Source organism: Mercurialis annua, linkage group LG3, assembly GCF_937616625.2.
Source record: "Mercurialis annua linkage group LG3, ddMerAnnu1.2, whole genome shotgun sequence".
Taxonomy (NCBI): Eukaryota; Viridiplantae; Streptophyta; class Magnoliopsida; order Malpighiales; family Euphorbiaceae; genus Mercurialis; species Mercurialis annua.
Genome location: NC_065572.1, coordinates 75787769 through 75808530, shown reverse-complemented (window position 1 = coordinate 75808530; position 20762 = coordinate 75787769). Strand labels below are relative to the sequence as shown.

The window sequence follows — 20762 nt, the reverse complement described above, 5'->3', positions numbered from 1 at the left end:
AGTACAAAATAAGAGATAATAAGCAAAAATTAAATTATTTTGCTCGATTTTTAAATTAAAATTATTTGTTTAACAATATAAAACATATCAAAAGACATTTATATCTTTTAGTTAAAAATATAGGATATTATATTAAAATTAATTTTGTACTTTCCGGAAAATAAAAACTGAAACAAGTAACATTTATCAAACTTCTCCGGAACTACACTTCTCGGGAAGTTACTTTTCAAAAATTGCTACAAAACGGACCAAGCGAGGCCTTAATCCCACCTTAAACTACCACAATCCACTCGTTGCCTACCTAATCACCACAAACTCTTAATTTAGTAGAGACTCACCATTTATTTGTATTTTAAACACAGATAGTAACTACAACTATTACTGGCTGTATGCTTAAAAAACAATTAGCATATAATAACCTAGAAATTATGTTTTTTGTTTTTCAATTTAGAGTACCAAAAATTAACTTTCTAATGATATGGCAAGAGTGATGAAAACAGGTGAAAATTTCAAATCTGGTGAGCAGCAATGAGAATTTAAAGCGTGGCATTTTATTTTACAACGTCCATATGAGCAAAGGTAATCAAGATTTGAAAAACTCATTATGCTGTTAACAGAAAACAGTATTCTACTGCGCGTATAAACCACACTTCATCTACTGCGCTTATAACTATGCATCAATATTTCCAGATTTGCTTATTTTAATCCTTCTATATGCTTCATTAGAAAAGAGGAACTTATTATGAGTGTGTCAGTCTATAGTCACTCGCTCTCAACCAGCACACACTCTCTATTCTCTCTCCAGGCCATGTCTTTCTCTTTTCCAAAATCAATTAAGCCATGAACTATGGGTCTTTTCCGGCGACTTTTTGGCTCCAAAAAGTCTAGTTCTTCTCCACCGGACAAGGAAAAACGGCGGTGGAGCTTCGCTAGATCTTCTAATACAATTCCTTCACATACCAATTTATCAGCTTCCTTCGATGACAATTTTGATGCCAACAAGCACGCAATAGCGGTTGCGGCAGCCACTGCAGCGGTTGCCGAAGCGGCACTCGCGGCTGCTCAAGCAGCAGCCGAGGTTGTCAGATTGACCAGCGGCGCTGGAGGGAGAATTACTTCTACTGGCACTCCACGTACTGCCTCAGGTCACATCAGTGGAAGTCACCGGCGATGGGCAGAGGCGCTGGCTGCGGTTAAGATACAATCGGCGTTTCGTGGTTACCTGGTTAGTAAATGAATGATTACGTTTTGTTTTCCATAAAATTAACCCTTTTAAATTCTTGTCAATAATTATGCATAAATGACAATAAACCCAATTCTTTTGCGTAAAACCCTTTGGGTTACATTTACATTGGTTGGCTGAGTGAAATCCAAAGATAGAAACTTTGAATTGGAAATATGAAAATCTGCTTTATGAAATTACCTAACAAAATAGGAAAATTGAGCTGTAAAATGTTGTCTTTTAATAATAAATAGGGTAAGGTGAGGGGTGGTCCTTTGGCTTTGGTACATACAAAAACCAAAAAAAAAGAAAGAACAGTGTAACATTAAGTAAGCGCCGACACAAGTGGTTCTAATGTGATCTCACTTCTCGTAGCCACAAGAAACATAATCTGGTCTCTTTTACTCAGCACTCTGCAGCTTTAAGCATCACAAATATAAAACTCAATACTACATTATTAAATTTTTCATTTACTCATTCCAGAAGACATGTTTGCATGTGCCTTAAACTCACAGCTATTCATCTGTGACGTCAGCATTGGATAGCTCACCATACCATTACACCAAAACTCCGTAGCTGGTATCTCTGCCTTCTATGATAGTATCTCATTTTAACATTACTTATTGTTTTGGAGTTTGTTATGAGCCCCCCCCCCCCCCCCCCCCCTGTAATTTCTAATTATGTGCCTCACCTGATGACAGTTTTGGTTGTCAAACTATTATTTTATATCCAGTGCCTAACCTTTTAATCTCTGCTAACTTTGATATAAATTTCTGTGACACAATGATTAAGTTAAGTCCCACACATTTCTTCCCTGTCGATGAATATATAATTTTGATTAATTAATAGGCAAGGAGAGCACTAAGAGCACTGAAGGCACTAGTGAAGCTTCAAGCTTTAGTGCGAGGTCACATTGTTAGAAAGCAAACAGCAGATATGCTTAGACGCATGCAAACATTGGTGAGAGTGCAGGCTCGAGCTCGTGCTACTCGCTCACATATCCCAGAATTATGGCATTCTACTGCTACAACAAACTCTTCTCTGCCTCATTATGAAACCGTAAGCCAACCTTTATTTTCTGTTTCTGCATTTTCTATTTAGTTAGCTTGTCCCTGTAGGGAGCTTTCTGTTTGTGCCTTAGCTTTCTCAGTAAGCGAACCTTTACTTGTAAGCAAACAATTTGTGTTATATGAGACATGCCTATGCCGAGTAAATTCCATGTGCATTTAGGTGATTCCCGCTATTAAACCTTATTTACTTGCAGGTCCCTGCGTTGCCTCATAAGGAATACCGGCTTCGTGCATATAGTACAAAAGTTGATGGATCCTCAATCCATAAGGTATCTCTTGATTGATTTTGTAAAATCTTTTGTCAAATAGCACCAATTTGAATGACATCAACATATTCCGCTCCTTTATGAAATCCTAATTGCATTTACATTTCGACTTTGTGTAGAAATGTGGTTCGAATTCAAACTTTAGAGACACCATGCACCTGGATGAAGCAAAGCTAGGTTCAAATTGGTTAGAACATTGGATGGAACAAAGTTTCCGGAACAACCATGCTACCCTTCCAATGAGAAAGCGACATGCTGACGATGAGAGAAGTGACAAGATTCTTGAAGTGGATACTTGGATGCCTCGCATGAAATCCCAGCAAAGTACTGGAATATTTCAGATGCCAGAACATATTTTGGCTTCAGATTATAGCAACCAGAGGTTTGCAGCATTCGAATCACCATCAAAGTCATCGACAAAGGCAACAAATCATATGCCAACAGTATCTTCAGAAGAATTTTCATCGCTAAGCTCTCTTAAGTTTCCTGTGGGGAAGGACGAAGCTGTTTCAAGGACTGTGGAGAATAGTCCCCATGTTTGTTCCCCGTCGTCTAGATCTAGGGCTGGAAGTAGTGGCAGAAGAGGTACTTTTACACCAACAAGGAGTGAGTGCTCATGGGGTTTCTTTAATGGTTATTCAGGTTACCCAAGCTACATGGCTAATACAGAATCCTTTCGGAATAAGCTTAGATCACAAAGTGCCCCAAGGCAGAGGCTAGAGCTTGAAAAATTTGGTTCAAGTAAAAGACCTGTCCAAGGGTCTTATGAAGTCGATACCGTTTCAGAAAGTGGCTTTGCACCGCAGACAAACTTTAGGAACAAAGCTTCTCCAGCAACTGGCCGCATGAACAGTAGGCCGGGGAGTAACGGTATAAGGTGACAGCCACTTGTTTGCTAATATTTTTTTCCCCATTTGTTTTTTTTTTTTCATTTTTCATGTGTGGCAGAATGCTATTGCTGTAATTATTTTAACCATAATCTCACAAACCTTGCCCTTACAGAACCGAATAATTGATGCTGCAAAATTTGAGATTGTAATTTTTTTAGCAATGTGTAATTGTTATTACAGTTGTGCTCGACTTAGTCATTTAGTTTATTCTTAATGTTAAATTTTCAATACATTTCAGTTATAATATCATGAATTTACTGATTGATGAACTCCAAGTACTTAAATTTGTTTGTAGAGGAAAAAAGAATTCTACTGTGTTTCCAAGTATAGAGTTATTACTACCATGTTGGTTCTTCAAACTATATGTTAGAATGACATACATATCAACTTGTGATTTTCAGTACAGTAATATAAAGTAGCCATTTTCATGACCATCAAGTGTCATTTTGAAGAATCAATGATGAATAATATGACCTAATATCAGGGGTTGCAAGCAATTATTTCTTATTTTTATTGTCCTATGAACATCTTGTCTGAAATGGCCGAAGAATGTGTATGATATGACAATGAAACCTTGGATTCCCACAACATGCCATTGAATTAAACAGTCAAGATTGTATATAAATGGCCGAAGAATGTGTATGATATGACAATGAAACCTTGGATTCCCACAACATGCCATTGAATTAAACAGTCAAGATTGTATATGATATTACAATGAATGATTAAATTAATAGGAAATGGATTGTGATTTCAAATCTTGAGAAACAGACATTTTAGCATTTGCCATTTGAAACCTTGTCATCATTCCTTTTCGGCCAATTCTGATAAAAACTCATCATTACAAGATAAACAAAACATCATATTAAGGTAAATAGAATAGTTAAATTTTACATGTCAGGAATAATCACTCTCATTTATTTTCTTGTAACAAAAGGTATCTGAAGACAGACTTTTTGATCAGTCTCTTATTTTCTGTTCATTCGTCCAAGAAAAGTCATCGAGAGCTGCATGAACACATAAATGGCATTAGCAATAATTAATATACCAAATGCTATAAGAATGTTGATAAAATATGTTAGGGTGAAAATGAGAGAGACGGAGATTTACTAAGTGCAATCTGTATTAGGATCAATGACAAAGCCCAAACTGATACCACAAAAGCCAGGCAAAGTGGCGATTGCTGTAGCATTAGGATTATAGACAGTAATGAGACCGGTGAAGCATCTGCAAACAGATGGTCTGTTGTCTCCAGAGTCTGCAATGGTGTTGAGGCTGGTCATGGCCTCACAGCATGGTGAATCTGGAAGGGGATCCGGTGAACCATAGGTTATGAAATTAGAACAAGCCGAGAGCAGCCCTTCCACTGTGGAGCAGTCTGTTTCTGCTGCTGCTATGGCAGCCCATGTTAGCAACATCATCACCCCAACCTGGATTCTCTTTACCATATTATGATACGTACCTTATTCCAATCACTCTATAAGATATAAACAAATTAAGCTAAATTTAAACTGAAAAAGTGAAAATCTGCATTTTAATAGTGTGTATTAGTATGGTTTGGTGTGCAACGAATAACTTGTGCTTTGCCATGCATGTTTGATGATTGCTCTACTTTGTAATGTTTGTGTAGATAATGAAGCGAAGTGCAGCAGAATAAAAATGGTGTCGTGGTGTAGTTGGTTATCACGTCAGTCTAACACACTGAAGGTCTCCGGTTCGAACCCGGGCGACGCCAATTTTTATTTAATTTTTCGCGAGTTTTTGTTTTGCTTAGGTGTGAAGGCGCAGTTATGACCAACTTTCTTCTCTCAGTAACATGTAGAGAAGTTAGAACAACACTCGTCTCAATTCTGAACAAAGGTTGATGCTTTTCAACAATTTGAAACCCACTAATACATCACTCTACCTATTGCTGCAAATGAAATGCTTATCCTCATTCTCTTTAATCTTGTAAAATCCAACACTCAAAACCTCATCACATTCACAACGGACAACACTATCTTCTCAATCAACCTTAATCCCCAAAAACAGCATGCAACGGTTACGCGACCATAGTTATTAGTTAACCGAGTGATGTAAACTTTTGTGGAGATTCAAATACATCCTAGTTGTATCTTCTAGTGTTGATTGCAAACTTTGTTTATGGCATTTCTTTTGGAATTTATAGTATGTTAGCTAATTATAGTCAAATTGAGTTGCTGCAAGAGTGTTTGATTAATGTGATCAAGGCACTGTGAACTTGGCATCATATTTTAATATATATTTCAAATCACACCTCTACACTTTAATTACAGCTATGTACTTAGTGTTGCTACTGAATTTTAAACAAATTAAGATATCATTCAATACCAGTGCTTCTTTCCCCAGGCAGACTAATGTAGCTAATATGTTTAGAGAACAAAGAAATTTCTTTGGGAATTTTTTACTTGAATTCGCTACTCTGATGGTGTTATTGCTTGTTTTAAGTTGGCAGAAAAAGAAATCAGCAGAGGAAATACAGGAATTGGTTAGGGGAGAAAGAAATGTACCACTTGTTCCTTGTATTTAAATGGCCAAGAACTTGAAATTGTATGCCTCAGTTTCTTTCAAACAACTATTTCTTGTCAATTTCCTGCATGAATATAGCTTGTATTTTTAATATCTTTTTTATTCGGATCTTGATAGGGACTTTCAATCAGTACTGTAATTGGTTGTTTTATTGTTAGGAAATTACAATCAGTACTGACATGATAAATTGTAGGCTGTGATAATAGAATTTATCTCAAACATCTTTTAGCTAGAGTTACGGGAAAAATGTGTCCGGGCTCTCTGCTAAATATTATGATGGGCATTGTAAACCATGAGCACTGTATGAATTAGGCTATAATGAGCACTGTATGTGATGAATGGTTTATTTTTGCACCATTTGCCAACAAAAATAAAACCTTAAAATGAATTGAAACGGCATATAATAAGGGCAAAAGGGCTCAAAAACTACCCACCTTTCATTTTTTTTTCAATAGCACCCTGACCTTGTAATTTTTTCAATAGCACCCTATTTCGTATTTTTGGATTTCAATAGCACCCCGACCTTGTAATTTTGTCAATAGCACCCTATTTCGTATTTTTCGATTTCAATAGCACCCTAAATCATCAAATTAAACTCATTTATCGAGGACTTATTTGAATTTTTTTTAAGTTAAAAGGACTTGTTTAAATGTGTTCAAGTAGAAAAAAGTATAATTTCACCTTTAAATTTAGTTCTTTTGAAAATTTTCATCCTTATAGTAATCAAATCATCTAATTTTCTCAATTAGGGTGCTATTGAAATTGAAAAATACGAAATAGGGTGCTATTGACAAAATTACAAGGTGAGGGTGTTATTGAAAAAAAATTGAAAGCTCGGTAGTTTTTGAGCCCTTTTGCCTATAATAAGCATATGAAAATCTAATTTCTCCATTGTAAGTGGAATGAGGGGACCCATCTCACCCAACACTACCTAATCCGATTGCGGATATCACAAGTAAAAATAAAATAATCTAATGTCTGCCAATCACTCTTCTCTTTATAATACCCTTTGAATTTCATGGATCACTCATCCTTTTCTTTTCTTTTCTTTATCAAGGAGATAGGCCAAAGCCACAAATACACTAAGCTAATCTACATAGCGGATCCTTTTCTTAATCACACGTTTTTGTTTGTCTTTTCTATTTTCGGTCACCATAAACAAAAACGAAAAACCTATCTGTAAATGTAAAATAAACATTAATTTTAATAATTAAAGTTAGGCAAAAGGTACAAAAAACCCTCTAAATTTACCCAAAAGTACAAGACAGCCCCTTAACTTATTTTTGGCACAAATAAATCCTCACAGTTCTAAAATCGAATAAAAACACCCCTCCAAGTTTGACTTTGACAAACGGACGTTAAATAGGTGACGTGGCATTAGTAAAAAAGTTCAAAAACACCCTTACTTTTTAAAATACTTACTAAATTCATATTTCAATTTTTTTTCTTATTATTTCACCCTCGTAAAAGGTTCAAAAATATGTTTAATTTTTAAAACACTTACCAATTTTATAACTATATAACTTTTTGTATTATTTCACTCTCTTATTTCTAATTACTCTAATTAATTTTTTTATTAAAATCAAATAAAAATTGAACCACTGTAACCCGACACTTCCACAACATACGACAGCGGGCATCCCGAATCAACAATTTTTTTATTTTTAATTAATTTTTTTTTAAATAACAACCTTAATTAACTAAATTTCAATTAATAAAATCTAATTAATCTATAATTAATTAACAAACATTAAATTAATTATTTCCAACACCGCCGCCTCGGACCCGCCGCCACGCCGCCGTCCTGTTCCGGCTCATCTTCCAAAGAAGACCAGCCGCTGCTGGTCTTCCTGTCTTCCCCCATGGAAGACCAGCCGCAGCTGGTCTTCCAATGAGGGAAGACGGCGGTGGATATGGGACGGAGAGTCGGGGTGTTGCTGGAAAGAAGGTCGGGAAAATATGTTTATTTAAAAAAAAGTTAGTGGAGAAGAGGGTTTGATTGAATGAATTTTAAGTTAAGGGTACTTTTGAACCTTTCATGAGGGTGAAATAATAAAAAAAATTGAAATATGAATTTAATAGATATTTTAAAAATTAAGTATGTTTTTGAACTTTTTTCCTAGTGCCACATCACCAGTTTAACGTCCGTTTGTCAAAGTCATGGACGGAGGGGTGTTTTTGTTCGATTTTAGAACTGTGAGGATTTATTTGTACCAAAAATAAGTTAAGGGGCTGTCTTGTACTTTTGGATAAACTTGGAGGGATATTTTGTAACTTTTGCTTAAAGTTAATACCTTACATTCTAGCAAAGTAAAAAACAAATAAGAAAATAAAACAGACAAAGGTAGTAGAAGAAAAGGGGGGGGAAAGTAAAAGTGGACCAACTAACACTCTTTTTTTCTCTTTCCAATTTGTTTATCTCCAAATATTACAAAAATAAAATAAAATCTTCCAGATTGGAAATTAAATAACAAAAACAAAAACAAATTGGCACGTCGCCGTTTTCTCCTCTACCGAATTTCCGTTCTCAATAATAAAATCATATTACTATCTTTTGTTTTCACCCAGAAATTAAATTATGTATGATCAACAAAAATCTAATCTAAACTATCTTCTCTTTTGAGTTAGATTTTGTGAAAATATTTAACTCCATACCACATTCTTCCTTGATTTACTTTTTCAATTTTCCACCATAGTTGACCAAACAAAAAATAAAACACCATAGAGAGATAAAAACAAAAATAAAGAAAAATGGGGAATTCATTCGGATGCTCAGCTTCCGGTGAAAGATTAGTATCGGCGGCAAGAGATGGGGATTTTGTGGAAGCAAAGATGCTCTTGGATTGCAATCCTTGTCTAGCTAAGTACTCCACCTTTGGCGGTCTTAATTCTCCTCTCCATTTCGCCGCCGCTAAAGGCCACAACGAGGTTCTTCCCTTTTTCCTTTTCCTTTTTTTATTTTATGAAATTTTTTCCTTAGCTAATTTACTCATAATGTTCGAACTTCTGGTAGATCGTGGCTTTGTTGCTTGACAATGGAGCTGATGTTAATTCTCGTAATTACTGTGGCCAGGTAACTTTTTCCCTTTTTTTTGTTGGATTTAAATTATATTGAGATAATTAAAATATATTGGAATTCAAAATTGTAATTTTATCATTTATTTTGATTTATTATCTGAGAGAATTGCATCAGTTCTGGAATTTTTGGATTAGCAAATGGACTTAATTGAAATGAAAATTTGCTTACATGTTAAACATAAATTGGGCAAAATAAAATAATTTACAATAAAAAAGGAAAATGGTGGGATCTGTTTCTGACTAACACTTTGAATCTCGTATGTATGGCTGGCTTTTGAAAGACGGCTTTGATGCAAGCTTGTCGATATGGACACTGGGAAGTTGTACAAACTCTTTTGCTTTTTAGATGCAATGTAAGTTCCTAACTCAACCAAACTGTCATATGTTTCCTTATCCTCAAATGATCTGAGAATGAATATTTTCTTCTTTTTTATTAGGTTACACGAGCAGATTACCTTAGCGGAAGGACAGCTCTGCATTTTGCAGCTGTAAACGGCCATGTAAGATGCATAAGGCTAGTTGTTGCTGACTTTGTTCCTAGCTCCCCTTTTGAAGCTTCACATTCTCAGGCAGATGTTGACTCAGGAGATGCTTCCAGTGCAAAAAACAAATTTGATCATAGGTACTGGCTGTTCATAGGAGTATGTACTAATTCTTGCCTGAATGGCGGGTATATTGATTTGACCATCACTAGATGTTCCTGTTTTCCGTAAAGGCAAAGCTATAATTTAAAATTTGTGGTTAATTCAGTGGTTTCAGATGTTGTTTGATTATTTGATTCAAGTTATTCTATTGCAGTGCACTGTCCAAGTTTGTAAATAAGGCGGCTGATGGTGGTATTACTGCTCTTCACATGGCTGCATTGAATGGATATTTTGATTGTGTACAGCTTTTACTCGACATTCATGCAAATGTGTCAGCTGTGACATTTCATTATGGAACTACAATGGATTTAATTGGTTAGCATTTCTATTTGATGCATTACAATTTTGTTTCTGTGACTATCTTCTTCCCCCCATTTCCTTTGTTACTGCTGATAATTTAACTGTATCTATAGGAGCTGGAAGCACTCCTTTGCACTATGCTGCTTGTGGGGGGAATTTAAAGTGTTGTCAGGCAAGAATAATAAAAACCCTAAATTGATGCTTTACTTATCTTTGCTTTTTCTAATGTCACATGATGGGGTTCCTAATTCCACAGATCCTCATTGCAAGAAGTGCGAGTCGGATGACTTTAAACTGCAATGGGTAAATTGCTTTCAATGTTTATTTCGCGTCTATTCATTTTCTTTTTGACATTGAAGGTTCTCTGGCCATCATGCAAAAGTGATGCATGAAATTAATTCATGACTTTATAGGTGGTTGCCAGTTGATGTTGCTAGGATGTGGGGGCGTCATTGGCTTGAACCATTATTGGCGCCAAATTCTGACTCCGCCATACCAAGATTTCCTCATTCTAATTACCTATCTTTGCCTCTTTTAAGTGTGCTTAACATAGCAAGGTACGTCTTTGAAATAAATATGCATATACACATTTCTGGATGTAAAAACATGTGGATGCGTGCTTTTATTTCTTGCATGTAATTTTGATAATTCGAAATGTGTCTATAGATTGTAGAGACTAGACTGGCAAGGACCACGTGACATGCTTTAGGAATTGAATTTTCTTCCATGTGATGACTGCTAACTAAGTATAATCTTATTGAAACTTTCTCTTGTATTTACAATACTAAATGTCTCTAATACCTTTTTAATTGCTTTACTTATTACCCCAAAAGAATCTAATTCTGCCGTTATGGAGTTTGGCTTGGTAAAGGGATGTTTTAGGATGCTTATTTTTTACAGAATGGCAATCAGTGCCATTTAGTTGGGTAGTAAACGTGATCTTTTTTTTTGTTTCCTATAGAGAGTGTGGGATGCATTGCTTGACAGCCGTCTCTGATGACCCTGATATTTGTGCTGTTTGCCTGGAGAGAGCATGTAATGTAGCTGCTGAAGGTTTGTTCTTCTCTCTGTTTCTGCTTAGCAAAGTTTGTCTTGTGTAGCTCATTTTAAATGGCTGAGAATTTTGATTTTCCCAATATGGGCCCATTCTTTATCATGAATGTATTTAATGTTTTCTATTTATTAACGATGAAATTGGATTTAAATGAAGTTATGTAGTTCGATGTAGCGTACTGCTTGTAGATACAATCTTGTCATCATTAGTTTGAAAAAACAGATTGCCAATTAGTAAATTTTACTGCCTTGTGAATTTCAAATACCACTGAGATCATGTGGGAGCATATAAGAACTGTAACATGAGGCACTTCCCTTTTACTAACTTCTCTGTCCATTCTTGACAATAGAAGGGAATGTCAGTATGTTTTTAAGATGTTATGATGAATATTTATACCATAATTGCGGTCTTATTGAATAAAACAATCAGAACATCAGCCTAATTCCTTATCCAGCACGTTTCTTGAACAACCAAATTGAATGAGCTTCCATGTATATGATCAATTAGATTCCTAAAACTCTCATCGAAGAAGGGCATCAATGGAATGTAACACCAGTGACCAAATAAAATGTGACACCAATTGTTATGATGACTTCCTGAATGAACTGTACAATAATGTCCTATTTGGATCCCTATGTAAAGAGTTATTGACCAATTCTTGAAAAACTGTTTTATGTTTTCAAATTTTAAAGTTAGTAAATAAGTAGGTGTTTGCAAAATTTGATGATTGTTGTTTATCTGACGTTGTTGGGGAGAGGATGATCAAAGCAATGCTTAATAACTATATCAGTAGGTATTGAAATATTTGATTATTTAGTAGTCTTTCGGTTTCTTACTTTTGTTGTGCAACTCTTCTCATACACAGGGTGTGGGCATGAACTTTGTGTGAGGTGTGCATTGTATCTCTGTTCATCAAGCAATACTCCTTCTGAAATGGTAGGCCCACATGGCTCCATTCCATGCCCTCTCTGCAGGCATGGAATTGTATCTTTTGTTAAATTGCCTGGTTCAGCAGCAAAAGAAATGAAACTTCCTCTGTCGCTTGGCCTCTGTACCCCGTGCATTCTACATTCTCGTGATACAGACGAGCAATCTCCAGCATGTGTGCCAGAGATACGAAAGAATCGTGTGGCTTCAGTGTCTTCTGATTATTTCTGCCCAGTTACTTGTAGCCCATTTCCTTCAGTTGCAATCCCTTTATGCACCTGCAGTGATGGTCCATGTCCGTCTTTTGAACCTCGAACGGTAGAAACACAAGATGAAGCCCCCCGCCGTTCACAGACAATATCTGTAGAACAGGACAAAATTGAAGGCCCGAGACTAGAGAAAACAAGCTGTTCAGGGATGATGTTCTGGGGAAGAAGGAGCTGCAGCAGAGAGCATCAGTGCAATTCAGAAATTAATGCCTGATGCTTTTTGGATCATGTAGATTGAACCATTGAATTTTGTGTCCAAGGTGGTGATATATGGTCATACAGGACTCAAATTATTCATAAATTTTCAAATCCATGTTTGCTTCCAGTTTTTTAGTATCGGCAGGCGACATGGTAATGGATTGGGGTTTCCAGATATGGCTGTTGACCGCCATTTAGATGTCTCTAAGATATTGGGTGAGGGCTGTAAAAATGTATGGGAGGTTTATAGGTTATTGTAATTGAATGTTATCAGGGATCAAAATATGTTTTTGTTCTCTGCATTCCACCATTGACTAGCAAGAGTGAGTTTGTTAATTATTCTACCACTTCTTTTTTTGCTAAATGCTGTTATTATTTTTCCATCATGCTGTTATTATTTTCCATCACATCTTTTACATCCAATAATACCACAAAAGTAAAGGACTGGAGTTTAAACAAACCCTAAAATGTGGAGCTATCATCAGAATTCCTGACAGGTCATGGTTAAATTCGACTGTATAGAAGATTAACATTCTTTATTTTCTTGGAAGAAAGGATAGACTGTATAGAAGATTAACATTCTTTATTTTCTTGGAAGAAAGGAAAAAAGAAGCCAATTGTGATGGTGATCATCTTCTTCGAGCAGCAGTTTCTCTCTGTGCATTAAAGTAGACAACAGCTACCGGAAGACCTAATCCATTCTCTTCAGAAAACCTCCTGGTGTTGAAATAGTCTCGAGTAACGGGTGCTTTTACAGTCTGCCTTCCTCTCTGTTTAAATAGGACGAATACATAACGATGAATACCCACCACCGGTCTTGGAGTTTCATAGCTTACAATTTCTTTACCTGTTTCATCAAAAGTCAAAACCCTTTAGTTTCATTTTATTCAATTACTCAAGTAGTTGGAACTTGTGAAATTTTGAAACCTCACCAAATGAAACATCAGTTGTACCAGGAATGTTAGTTACCATCCTGAAACACATCAGAACGCTTTTCAGCAAATATCCAATGTATGACATAATTATGATATACGAAGTGATCAGTGAAACAAACCAGTGAAGATGTTCTCTTAAGTACGGATCACTTGGGCTTGGAGCATCCGGGTCTGTCATGATCTTTTCACATAAAACAAACAAAATGACACCATCAACAAATACTATTCATACAATGTTTTATTGACATATCCATAAAAAAAGTAACTTACAAGGGTATAAGCGGTCCTCATGTCGTCACCACCAATGTCAACTCTAGGTTTAGTAGAAATAACAGAAGGCATAAGCTCATGGCCATTAGCAACTTGCTTGTTGGAGTTATAAATAACATTCATGCTCACACTTGGACTGAACATGTCCACTACTTCCCCTACTACTCTCCCCACCGTCAGCGTTTCTATAACTCTTGACATCTTACTTTCTTTTTAAGAAAAAAATATGTAAAACACAAGTACAAGTGTATGAAGTAGCTGTGGAGCCAATAGAATATGAAAATGCATGCAAGAGGTTTTTATAGACAAGAAAAAGACCAAGTAATATTCTTAATGGGAGCTTATATTAAATAATAAGCTCAAAGAGAGATTCGAAAATGCTTCTGATCATATATTTATGAAAAAGGATTTCTATTTATGGAAAGGGCAAGTGTGATAAGTTATGAAATTGAGCCGTCTATTTATGAAAAATGTTTTGAAAGAAGCCACTAAAGATGGTTTCCTGAGTTTTAAGTTTTTACTTTTTATATAAAAATAAAAATCTGAAAGATTCTCTTTATGTAAGAAAAAACAATGTATATCTGAGACTAGAGAATCTAACACTTGTCATTGGCTGATTTGGCTGATGAGAATGAAGAATCGAACGTAGCTTAATTACCACTTGAATTACTATATATATGTTGATTGGAAGCAAATGGGAATTTGGCTTTTGAGGTGCTTATCTCAATATCAATACACATGCAAGCTGCTTTCGCAAATTTGGAAACCTAATATCTTATCTCATCAACAAGGCTTTGGAACCTGTAATTATTAACTTCATCAAGGAGACAGCAAGAATTTAGACTGCCATTGCTTATCTTGTCCAGTTTTTGTTTTATAATTCATAATTGGAAAGCTCTCCAAATTGGTCATTTTGTTTTTTCTTCTAGTCTTTCAGATTATTATGTTTCTTCTAGAATGCTCATCATGCATATAATAATGAATGCCATCACAAAGGATATTGAATTTTATTTCGCTAAAAAAAAAGTCATTTAATTTTATACTTTTTGTTATGATGGAAGATCAATGTGTTTAGATCGCTTAAATTTCATTACAAACTGAATATATTATCAATTATAAAAAAAAAGGCTTAATCACTTAAAAGCCCTCCAACTTTAAATGTTTTTTCAATTGCATCCTGACGTTGAAAAATTCTCTCAAAACCCTCACACCTTTAAATTCCATTCCAATTACACCCTGACGTAGGAAAATCCTCTCAAAATCCCCCCACCTTTAGATTTTTTTTAATTGTACCCTAAACTGGAAATTTTTATGATTTTGATTTTAAAAAGTTATTGGATATAATTTTAGAAAGAATAATTTTTTTACATTATTAATAATATTAGTGTTTAATTAGAATATAGATTAAAAATGAAAAAATATTTTAAATTTTTTTTTCATGTGAAAAGAGGTCAATTTAATACTTTAAGGTACAATTGCAGAAAAAAATCTAAAGGTGGGGAGGTTTTGAGAGGATTTTCCTATATACATCAGGGTGCAATATTGAAAAGAATTTAAAAGTGGGGGACTTTTGAGTAATTAGCCTAAAAAAATATAAGTTATTTTTTTTGTTGAAAAAAAAACGTGAACCTCTTTTTATAATTTTGGCATTGTTGTATAAGAAAAAATGCTGCATTTTTTTTTTAACAAAAGGTATAATCGAGTCAATTTTTTTATGACGTGCAACTTAACACTCTTTCTATAATATTAGATAAATTGAGTGACCAAAAGAGTTTAACATCCTCTTCCTTTAATAGTTTTTTTTTCTTTACTAATTTTATTCGATGGATTCGGAAAGAGATTGCCCCTTCTCTCAGTCTCTCTAATAAATTAAAATGTTTTCATTTTTAGAGGAGTTTTTAATTATAATTTCATTATTTTTCTCTGCAGTATAAATTTAATGAAGATTGCCAAAAAAATCTATGAGTTATGCAAATTAAAAGAATCATCAATGGTTAAATTATAGATTTTTTTATTATAAAAAGACTATGATATCATATAGAAAGTCTATAAATTTTAATTATTAAATGTAAATTGCCAAAGATAGAATTATAGACTTGCTCTAAGATTAAGTGAGATTTATTAAAAATCAAACTATAATGCTTTCAACCATAGAACTGTTGATATCGGATATTATTTTCAGTAGTCTTGAGATTAAACGTTAGTTGTCAAAGATAGAACTCTATATTTACTCTAAATGGAAGTTTGAAAGATTGATATCATTTGACTCCATGATATTATGTCACATTGTAAATTGTTAGGTATTATAATCTTTTTTTTTTTGAAAGAGAAGAAAAGGCCAGAAGAAAGTTAAAGCATTCTACACATTCTGGGAAAAAAACACCCGTAATATCATCTAAAATGCAGTCCGCAACTCCCGTAGGTAAGTTGTCATAGATCACTAGACCCACATCGTGGCAAAAGCCATTGCTTGCCATATGATCTGCACAACGGTTACCTTCGCGGTGGATATGAACCACTCTAACATGCCAATCTCGCATCAGGTATTATAATCTTATTAGTATAGCTAACAAAAGTAGAAACCAATTGAATCAAAGAACTCAAATCGAATAAACATATAAGGAAACAGCAGCACCCTTTTAAAAGAATCAATCATTTGAAACCTCAACCAATGAATTGCGGCAGATATTTTGATAGTAGAATTTCACTTCTTCTTGACTCTTGACAACAAAAATATACACTTGGCAAAGACCTTGTATGCCAAGTCACACCTAATGACCCACCATAACATTTGAGAAAACAAAACCCTTCAATCAACCAATCGAATAATCTAACCTTTTCTAAACTTGACACGTATTGCTTATCCTTTTTAGCTTTTGGGAACATTTTTATCACATTTGGAAAATCGGTGTAAGGAATTAGTTATAAAAGGAAAACGCATTTTCCTTTTCTTATATTCTTTGCTTCATCTTATCATCCATTTTTATAATAATTTCCATTTTTTATTTACATACATTAAAAAGAATATCAACCTAATTGAATGTATTTTAAATTTCTCATCTTTAATTTTATTCAAAAAATAATATGAAAACCAAATTTATCATAGTAAAATTTCTTATACCACATCATTTATAATTCCCCAGATATTAAAAAAAAAAAACTGTGAAGCTTAGGAATTGTAATGTCTAAATAGGAAGTGGTAGTGATGGAGCAGAAATAAGGATATGTTGTTGACATATGAGTATGACACGTTGCTCTATCTACTTTACCTCTTCCACTTCCCAAACGTTCATCTAAGTCCAATTAGATTACGTGTCGTCCAACTATACGTCTAATTATCTTTATAAAGTTGTCTACATAAGTCAGAAGTAGCCCATGTGTCGTTCTTCTGTTTGTCAATCCGTTGTCGACTCATTCCTAAAATTTTAAGTGAAAAGCACCAGATTACTTAATTACTATTCTATGTGATTAAATTTTGCATTTACAAATTGATATATTAAAACACAAAAATGTAAAAACTATTAACGACAATAGAAATATCAACATTATTTGTTATATTAATAAAAAATCGAATTTCATTTAATAAAACAAAAGTTATATTTTTATTAATTTTTTTATATCTTTCAAAAAAATTCATTCCCTCTAAAAAAATGGAGTATGACTTTAATTTAATATATACACTAGGTCGATGCCCGCGCGTTTCGCGGGTGGTTTTAATAGTTTTAAAAAGTATTCTCTATATCATAATTTATAAACATGATAAATTTCAAAACTTTTAAATATAATAAAAATTCTTCAAATTTCATATATTTAGTACATTAATAAAAATTCGTCATATTTCATACCTTTTAAACGTAAATTAGAACTACTCATAAACTTTAAAGAAATTTCATTAAATTTTAACTAAAAATCATTAAATTTCATAACCAAACAATAAAAAAAATTAATAAGATTAAACTTTAATTACTTTTATTTAATTTAAAATTTTTTTAATATTTCATAACATATAAATAATGATATTATAATTAAAAATTTAAAATTCATAATCAATTTTTTATTAACGTACTGTTTTTTTAAATATAATTAAAAAAACAAGAGATATGTCATATAAATAAATAAAAAAGACATTTGATGGAAAATAGTTGTCAAGCGTGCTTCATTATGAATGATTAAAAACTCTTTTATTGCGGGAAAAAGTTGCATGAGACAATATCAAGTATGAAAAAATAGAAAGAAATAGATATAAAAAAACTCTAAAAAAATATGTTTGTTTATAATTAAATATGTGTGCATGGATTTATATATATATACACTTATATATTTCATGACAAAGAAGTTGTAATTAATTGAAAAATATTAAAAGTTAGATGTTATACAAAACTTATTTTTAAAAATATGAAAAGTTAAAAAAAGTAATACATTTGATTTCATAACCTATAAATGGTATAATATTTAAAAATTCTTAATATTTTATAACTTATAAACATAAATAGAAACTCTTCAAATTTTATAACCATCACATTTATAAAATTCTATAACTTTAAATTTTAATTAACTAAATTTAGTTTTAAAATTATTCATATTTTTAGCATATAATGAAATAAAAGTATTTTAGTTCTCATAATTTAATTTTTTAATTCTTATAATATTATTTTTAAAATATGTAATATTCAATAGGATGTATTTTTAAATTATGAGAAATAAAATATTTTTTATATTATTATATATTAAAAATAAAAAAATTTAATTTAATTTAATTTAATTTAATTTAAATTTAGACTTATAGAATTTTATAAATTTGATGGCGATGAAATTTGAAGAGTTTCTTTTTTCATATTTATAAGTTATAAAATCTTAAGAGTTTTTCTATACTATTAATATTTATAAGTTATTAAACAAATTTAATTATTGCAAGTTTTAACTTTTTATATTTTATAACTTAAAAATATAAATTATTAGATTTTATAATAAAATAATAAATTAATTTTAAATGAGTAATTGCCACATGGCAATTTGTAGTCGATCCACTTGTCAAAATTAATTTGGAGTTCAAGATTATATTATAGTATAGATATAGATTCATACGAAACCTTAAAATTATAAGAAAAATTATTGATGCATTTCATTCAACTATAATCAAAAAATAACGAGCAACCAACAACAATCGCAAGTATCTGCATCAGTATTTTTTTTGACGGAAAATTGTTTGGTGTCTAAAATAGCAAAAGACAAAAATTGGTGTATTAATTTGATAAAATTAAAAGTTCGTGTTAAATTTACAAAACACGCTAAAATTTATGATTTTTTTTACGCTATTAAACCAAAGATAATACAAAAATAATCAACAACAATTACAAAGTTTAGCTATATATTACACATATGTTTAATTACATTTCTCAGATTCCGTCTACTAAAAGACCACGAGAGTACTAAATAAATAGTTGGCTTAATTACTTAAAAAAACCCCACATTTAATCTTTATTTTGTTTATACCCTGCCCTAGAAAAAATGACATATATACTATTGACGTTGTCTTTTTGTTTCACCTCTACTCTCGAGGTATTAAATTGACCTTTTTTCTATTGAAAAAAGTGTAAGATAATCCTTCATTTTCAGCATATATTTTAATTACAAGTTAATTTTATTAATTATACCAAAACACCTTCTTCTTTAAGAAAATTCACCTCATGCTTTTTAATTAATTTATATTAATTATTAAAAAAATTAAAATTTTAAAACCGTTAAAAAATTAAAAAAATAATTCAATTCCGACCTACCACCATACTCCGATTTAAAAACCCGCTATTCAACAAAACAAAATAAATTAAAAAAAATTCAATTATCGGACGACCGCCCTCCGCTGCTCCTCCTTCCGGGAAGGAGGAACAGATCGTTCCTCCTTCTGGAAGGAGGACGGCGGCGGCGGTTTTAAAAAATTCCGGCAACGGGTTTCAAAAATTTGGGTGGCGGAGGAAGTCGAATGGCGGTTCGATTTTTTTTTAAATAAAAAAAATTAATTAAATTTTAGGACTTATTTAAATGTTTTTAAAGATGAAGGGTTTGTTTGTTTGTATTTTTATTAATTGAAAAAAGCATGTAATAATTCTTATATTTAGTTGTTTTGAATAAATTATCTTTTTTTTTTGAATTTTGGGATAGAGGTGAAACAAAAACACAACGTCAATAGTATATGTGACAATTTTCCTACGTCAGGGTATAAACGAAAAAAAAAGTTAAAGATGAGGGTTTTTTAAGTAATTAAGTCTAAATAGTTTAAGAACTATTTACATGCAAAATATTTTTTTTTCCGGATAAATAAACTCATAAACCTTGCACATCAATGAGGAGCAAAAACCAGCAAAAGCTTAGCCTATGCCACTAATAGACCAAGTCTTCTTTCCGAATACGTAACCAATCTTCTATCCAAATTTTGCCTTCAAAAGAATCCGGTGCAGCAGCTATATGGTGGGCAAGTTTGTTGGCTTGTCTTGGCATAAAGGACCAACATATGCCTTGAAAACTTTTGGCTAAATGTTTAATTTCTAGCAGTAGGTCTCCAAAGTCGGTTAGGTATTTTTTGTCATGGGTGAGAGCTGCAATTAACTCAGCATTGTCACTCTCTACCTGCAAGAAACTCATCGCACTCGCACAATCTCTCGCACTCTTTAAAGCCCATAACATAGCTTCGCCTTCGGCTTTTAACACTGAGCTGGTTACATTGAGGAGTTTGTTCCCTGCTATTAGGATCTCACTGTTGCTCTCTTCCCGCAAAATACTTGTCAGACACTAATTTGGCCAAATAGTAATGTCAGTTGTAAATCCATGCAAATCACAATAGACTATAATCATTAGAAAAGAAAAATCATTCCCTTAAGTTTGTTTCTAAACTCTTTTAAACTTGAATTTATCAATAGTCAAATTAATGAGTAACAATCCATTTCCCTATATATATAGTTGAGGCTTAATTCCTTAAAAACCCTCACCTTGCACTTTTTCTTCGTTTATACCCTGATCTTATAAAATACTATTTGTATCCAATTTTATATTTTAAGTTTCATCCCTACCAAAAAGCATTAAATTGTATTCTTTTCA

At 32.8% G+C, this 20762-nt stretch overlaps 4 protein-coding genes and 1 non-coding gene across 5 annotated transcripts; 3 read left to right on the top strand and 2 right to left on the bottom strand.

The window, feature by feature from the left end:
* The first annotated feature begins 730 nt into the window (after positions 1-730).
* Positions 731-3678, top strand: LOC126674458 (protein IQ-DOMAIN 23). The gene is made up of 4 exons (XM_050368903.2): positions 731-1225; positions 2072-2281; positions 2487-2561; positions 2678-3678. Exons 1-4 carry the CDS (start codon positions 848-850, stop codon positions 3437-3439), a joined length of 1425 nt encoding a protein of 474 aa, XP_050224860.1. The 5' UTR covers positions 731-847; the 3' UTR covers positions 3440-3678.
* A 495-nt stretch (positions 3679-4173) lies between these two features.
* Positions 4174-4954, bottom strand: LOC126674300 (putative non-specific lipid-transfer protein 14). The gene is made up of 2 exons (XM_050368732.2): positions 4559-4954; positions 4174-4455 (listed from the first exon to the last, which is right to left on the bottom strand). Exons 1-2 carry the CDS (start codon positions 4894-4896, stop codon positions 4446-4448), a joined length of 348 nt encoding a protein of 115 aa, XP_050224689.1. The 5' UTR covers positions 4897-4954; the 3' UTR covers positions 4174-4445.
* A 155-nt stretch (positions 4955-5109) lies between these two features.
* On the top strand, positions 5110-5183 carry TRNAV-AAC (transfer RNA valine (anticodon AAC)). The gene has a single exon. It is a non-coding gene; the product is annotated as a tRNA-Val (tRNA).
* Positions 5184-8524: 3341 nt separating this feature from the next.
* LOC126673617 (E3 ubiquitin-protein ligase XBAT33) lies at positions 8525-12829 on the top strand. The gene is made up of 10 exons (XM_050367829.2): positions 8525-8923; positions 9009-9068; positions 9355-9426; positions 9511-9695; positions 9872-10032; positions 10131-10189; positions 10274-10320; positions 10431-10574; positions 10979-11070; positions 11937-12829. The coding sequence occupies exons 1-10, from the start codon at positions 8747-8749 to the stop codon at positions 12479-12481; spliced, it is 1542 nt and encodes a 513-aa protein (XP_050223786.1). The 5' UTR covers positions 8525-8746; the 3' UTR covers positions 12482-12829.
* Positions 12830-12946: 117 nt separating this feature from the next.
* LOC126673618 (CEN-like protein 1) lies at positions 12947-14042 on the bottom strand. The gene is made up of 4 exons (XM_050367830.2): positions 13671-14042; positions 13520-13581; positions 13398-13438; positions 12947-13312 (listed from the first exon to the last, which is right to left on the bottom strand). The coding sequence occupies exons 1-4, from the start codon at positions 13869-13871 to the stop codon at positions 13095-13097; spliced, it is 522 nt and encodes a 173-aa protein (XP_050223787.1). The 5' UTR covers positions 13872-14042; the 3' UTR covers positions 12947-13094.
* Positions 14043-20762: the final 6720 nt, after the last annotated feature.

Coding starts and splice junctions, on each gene's coding strand:
- LOC126674458 (XM_050368903.2), top strand. CDS start 848: ATGGGTCTTTTCCGGCGACTTTTTGGCTCCAAAAAGTCTAGTTCTTCT. Junction 1,226..2,071: donor CGGCGTTTCGTGGTTACCTG/GTTAGTAAATGA, acceptor ATTAATTAATAG/GCAAGGAGAGCACTAAGAGC. Junction 2,282..2,486: donor CTCTGCCTCATTATGAAACC/GTAAGCCAACCT, acceptor ATTTACTTGCAG/GTCCCTGCGTTGCCTCATAA.
- LOC126674300 (XM_050368732.2), bottom strand. CDS start 4,896: ATGGTAAAGAGAATCCAGGTTGGGGTGATGATGTTGCTAACATGGGCT.
- LOC126673617 (XM_050367829.2), top strand. CDS start 8,747: ATGGGGAATTCATTCGGATGCTCAGCTTCCGGTGAAAGATTAGTATCG. Junction 10,321..10,430: donor ATGACTTTAAACTGCAATGG/GTAAATTGCTTT, acceptor ATGACTTTATAG/GTGGTTGCCAGTTGATGTTG. Junction 11,071..11,936: donor ATGTAATGTAGCTGCTGAAG/GTTTGTTCTTCT, acceptor TCTCATACACAG/GGTGTGGGCATGAACTTTGT.
- LOC126673618 (XM_050367830.2), bottom strand. CDS start 13,871: ATGTCAAGAGTTATAGAAACGCTGACGGTGGGGAGAGTAGTAGGGGAA. Junction 13,439..13,519: donor TTAAGAGAACATCTTCACTG/GTTTGTTTCACT, acceptor GATGTGTTTCAG/GATGGTAACTAACATTCCTG. Junction 13,313..13,397: donor TACAACTGATGTTTCATTTG/GTGAGGTTTCAA, acceptor TTGATGAAACAG/GTAAAGAAATTGTAAGCTAT.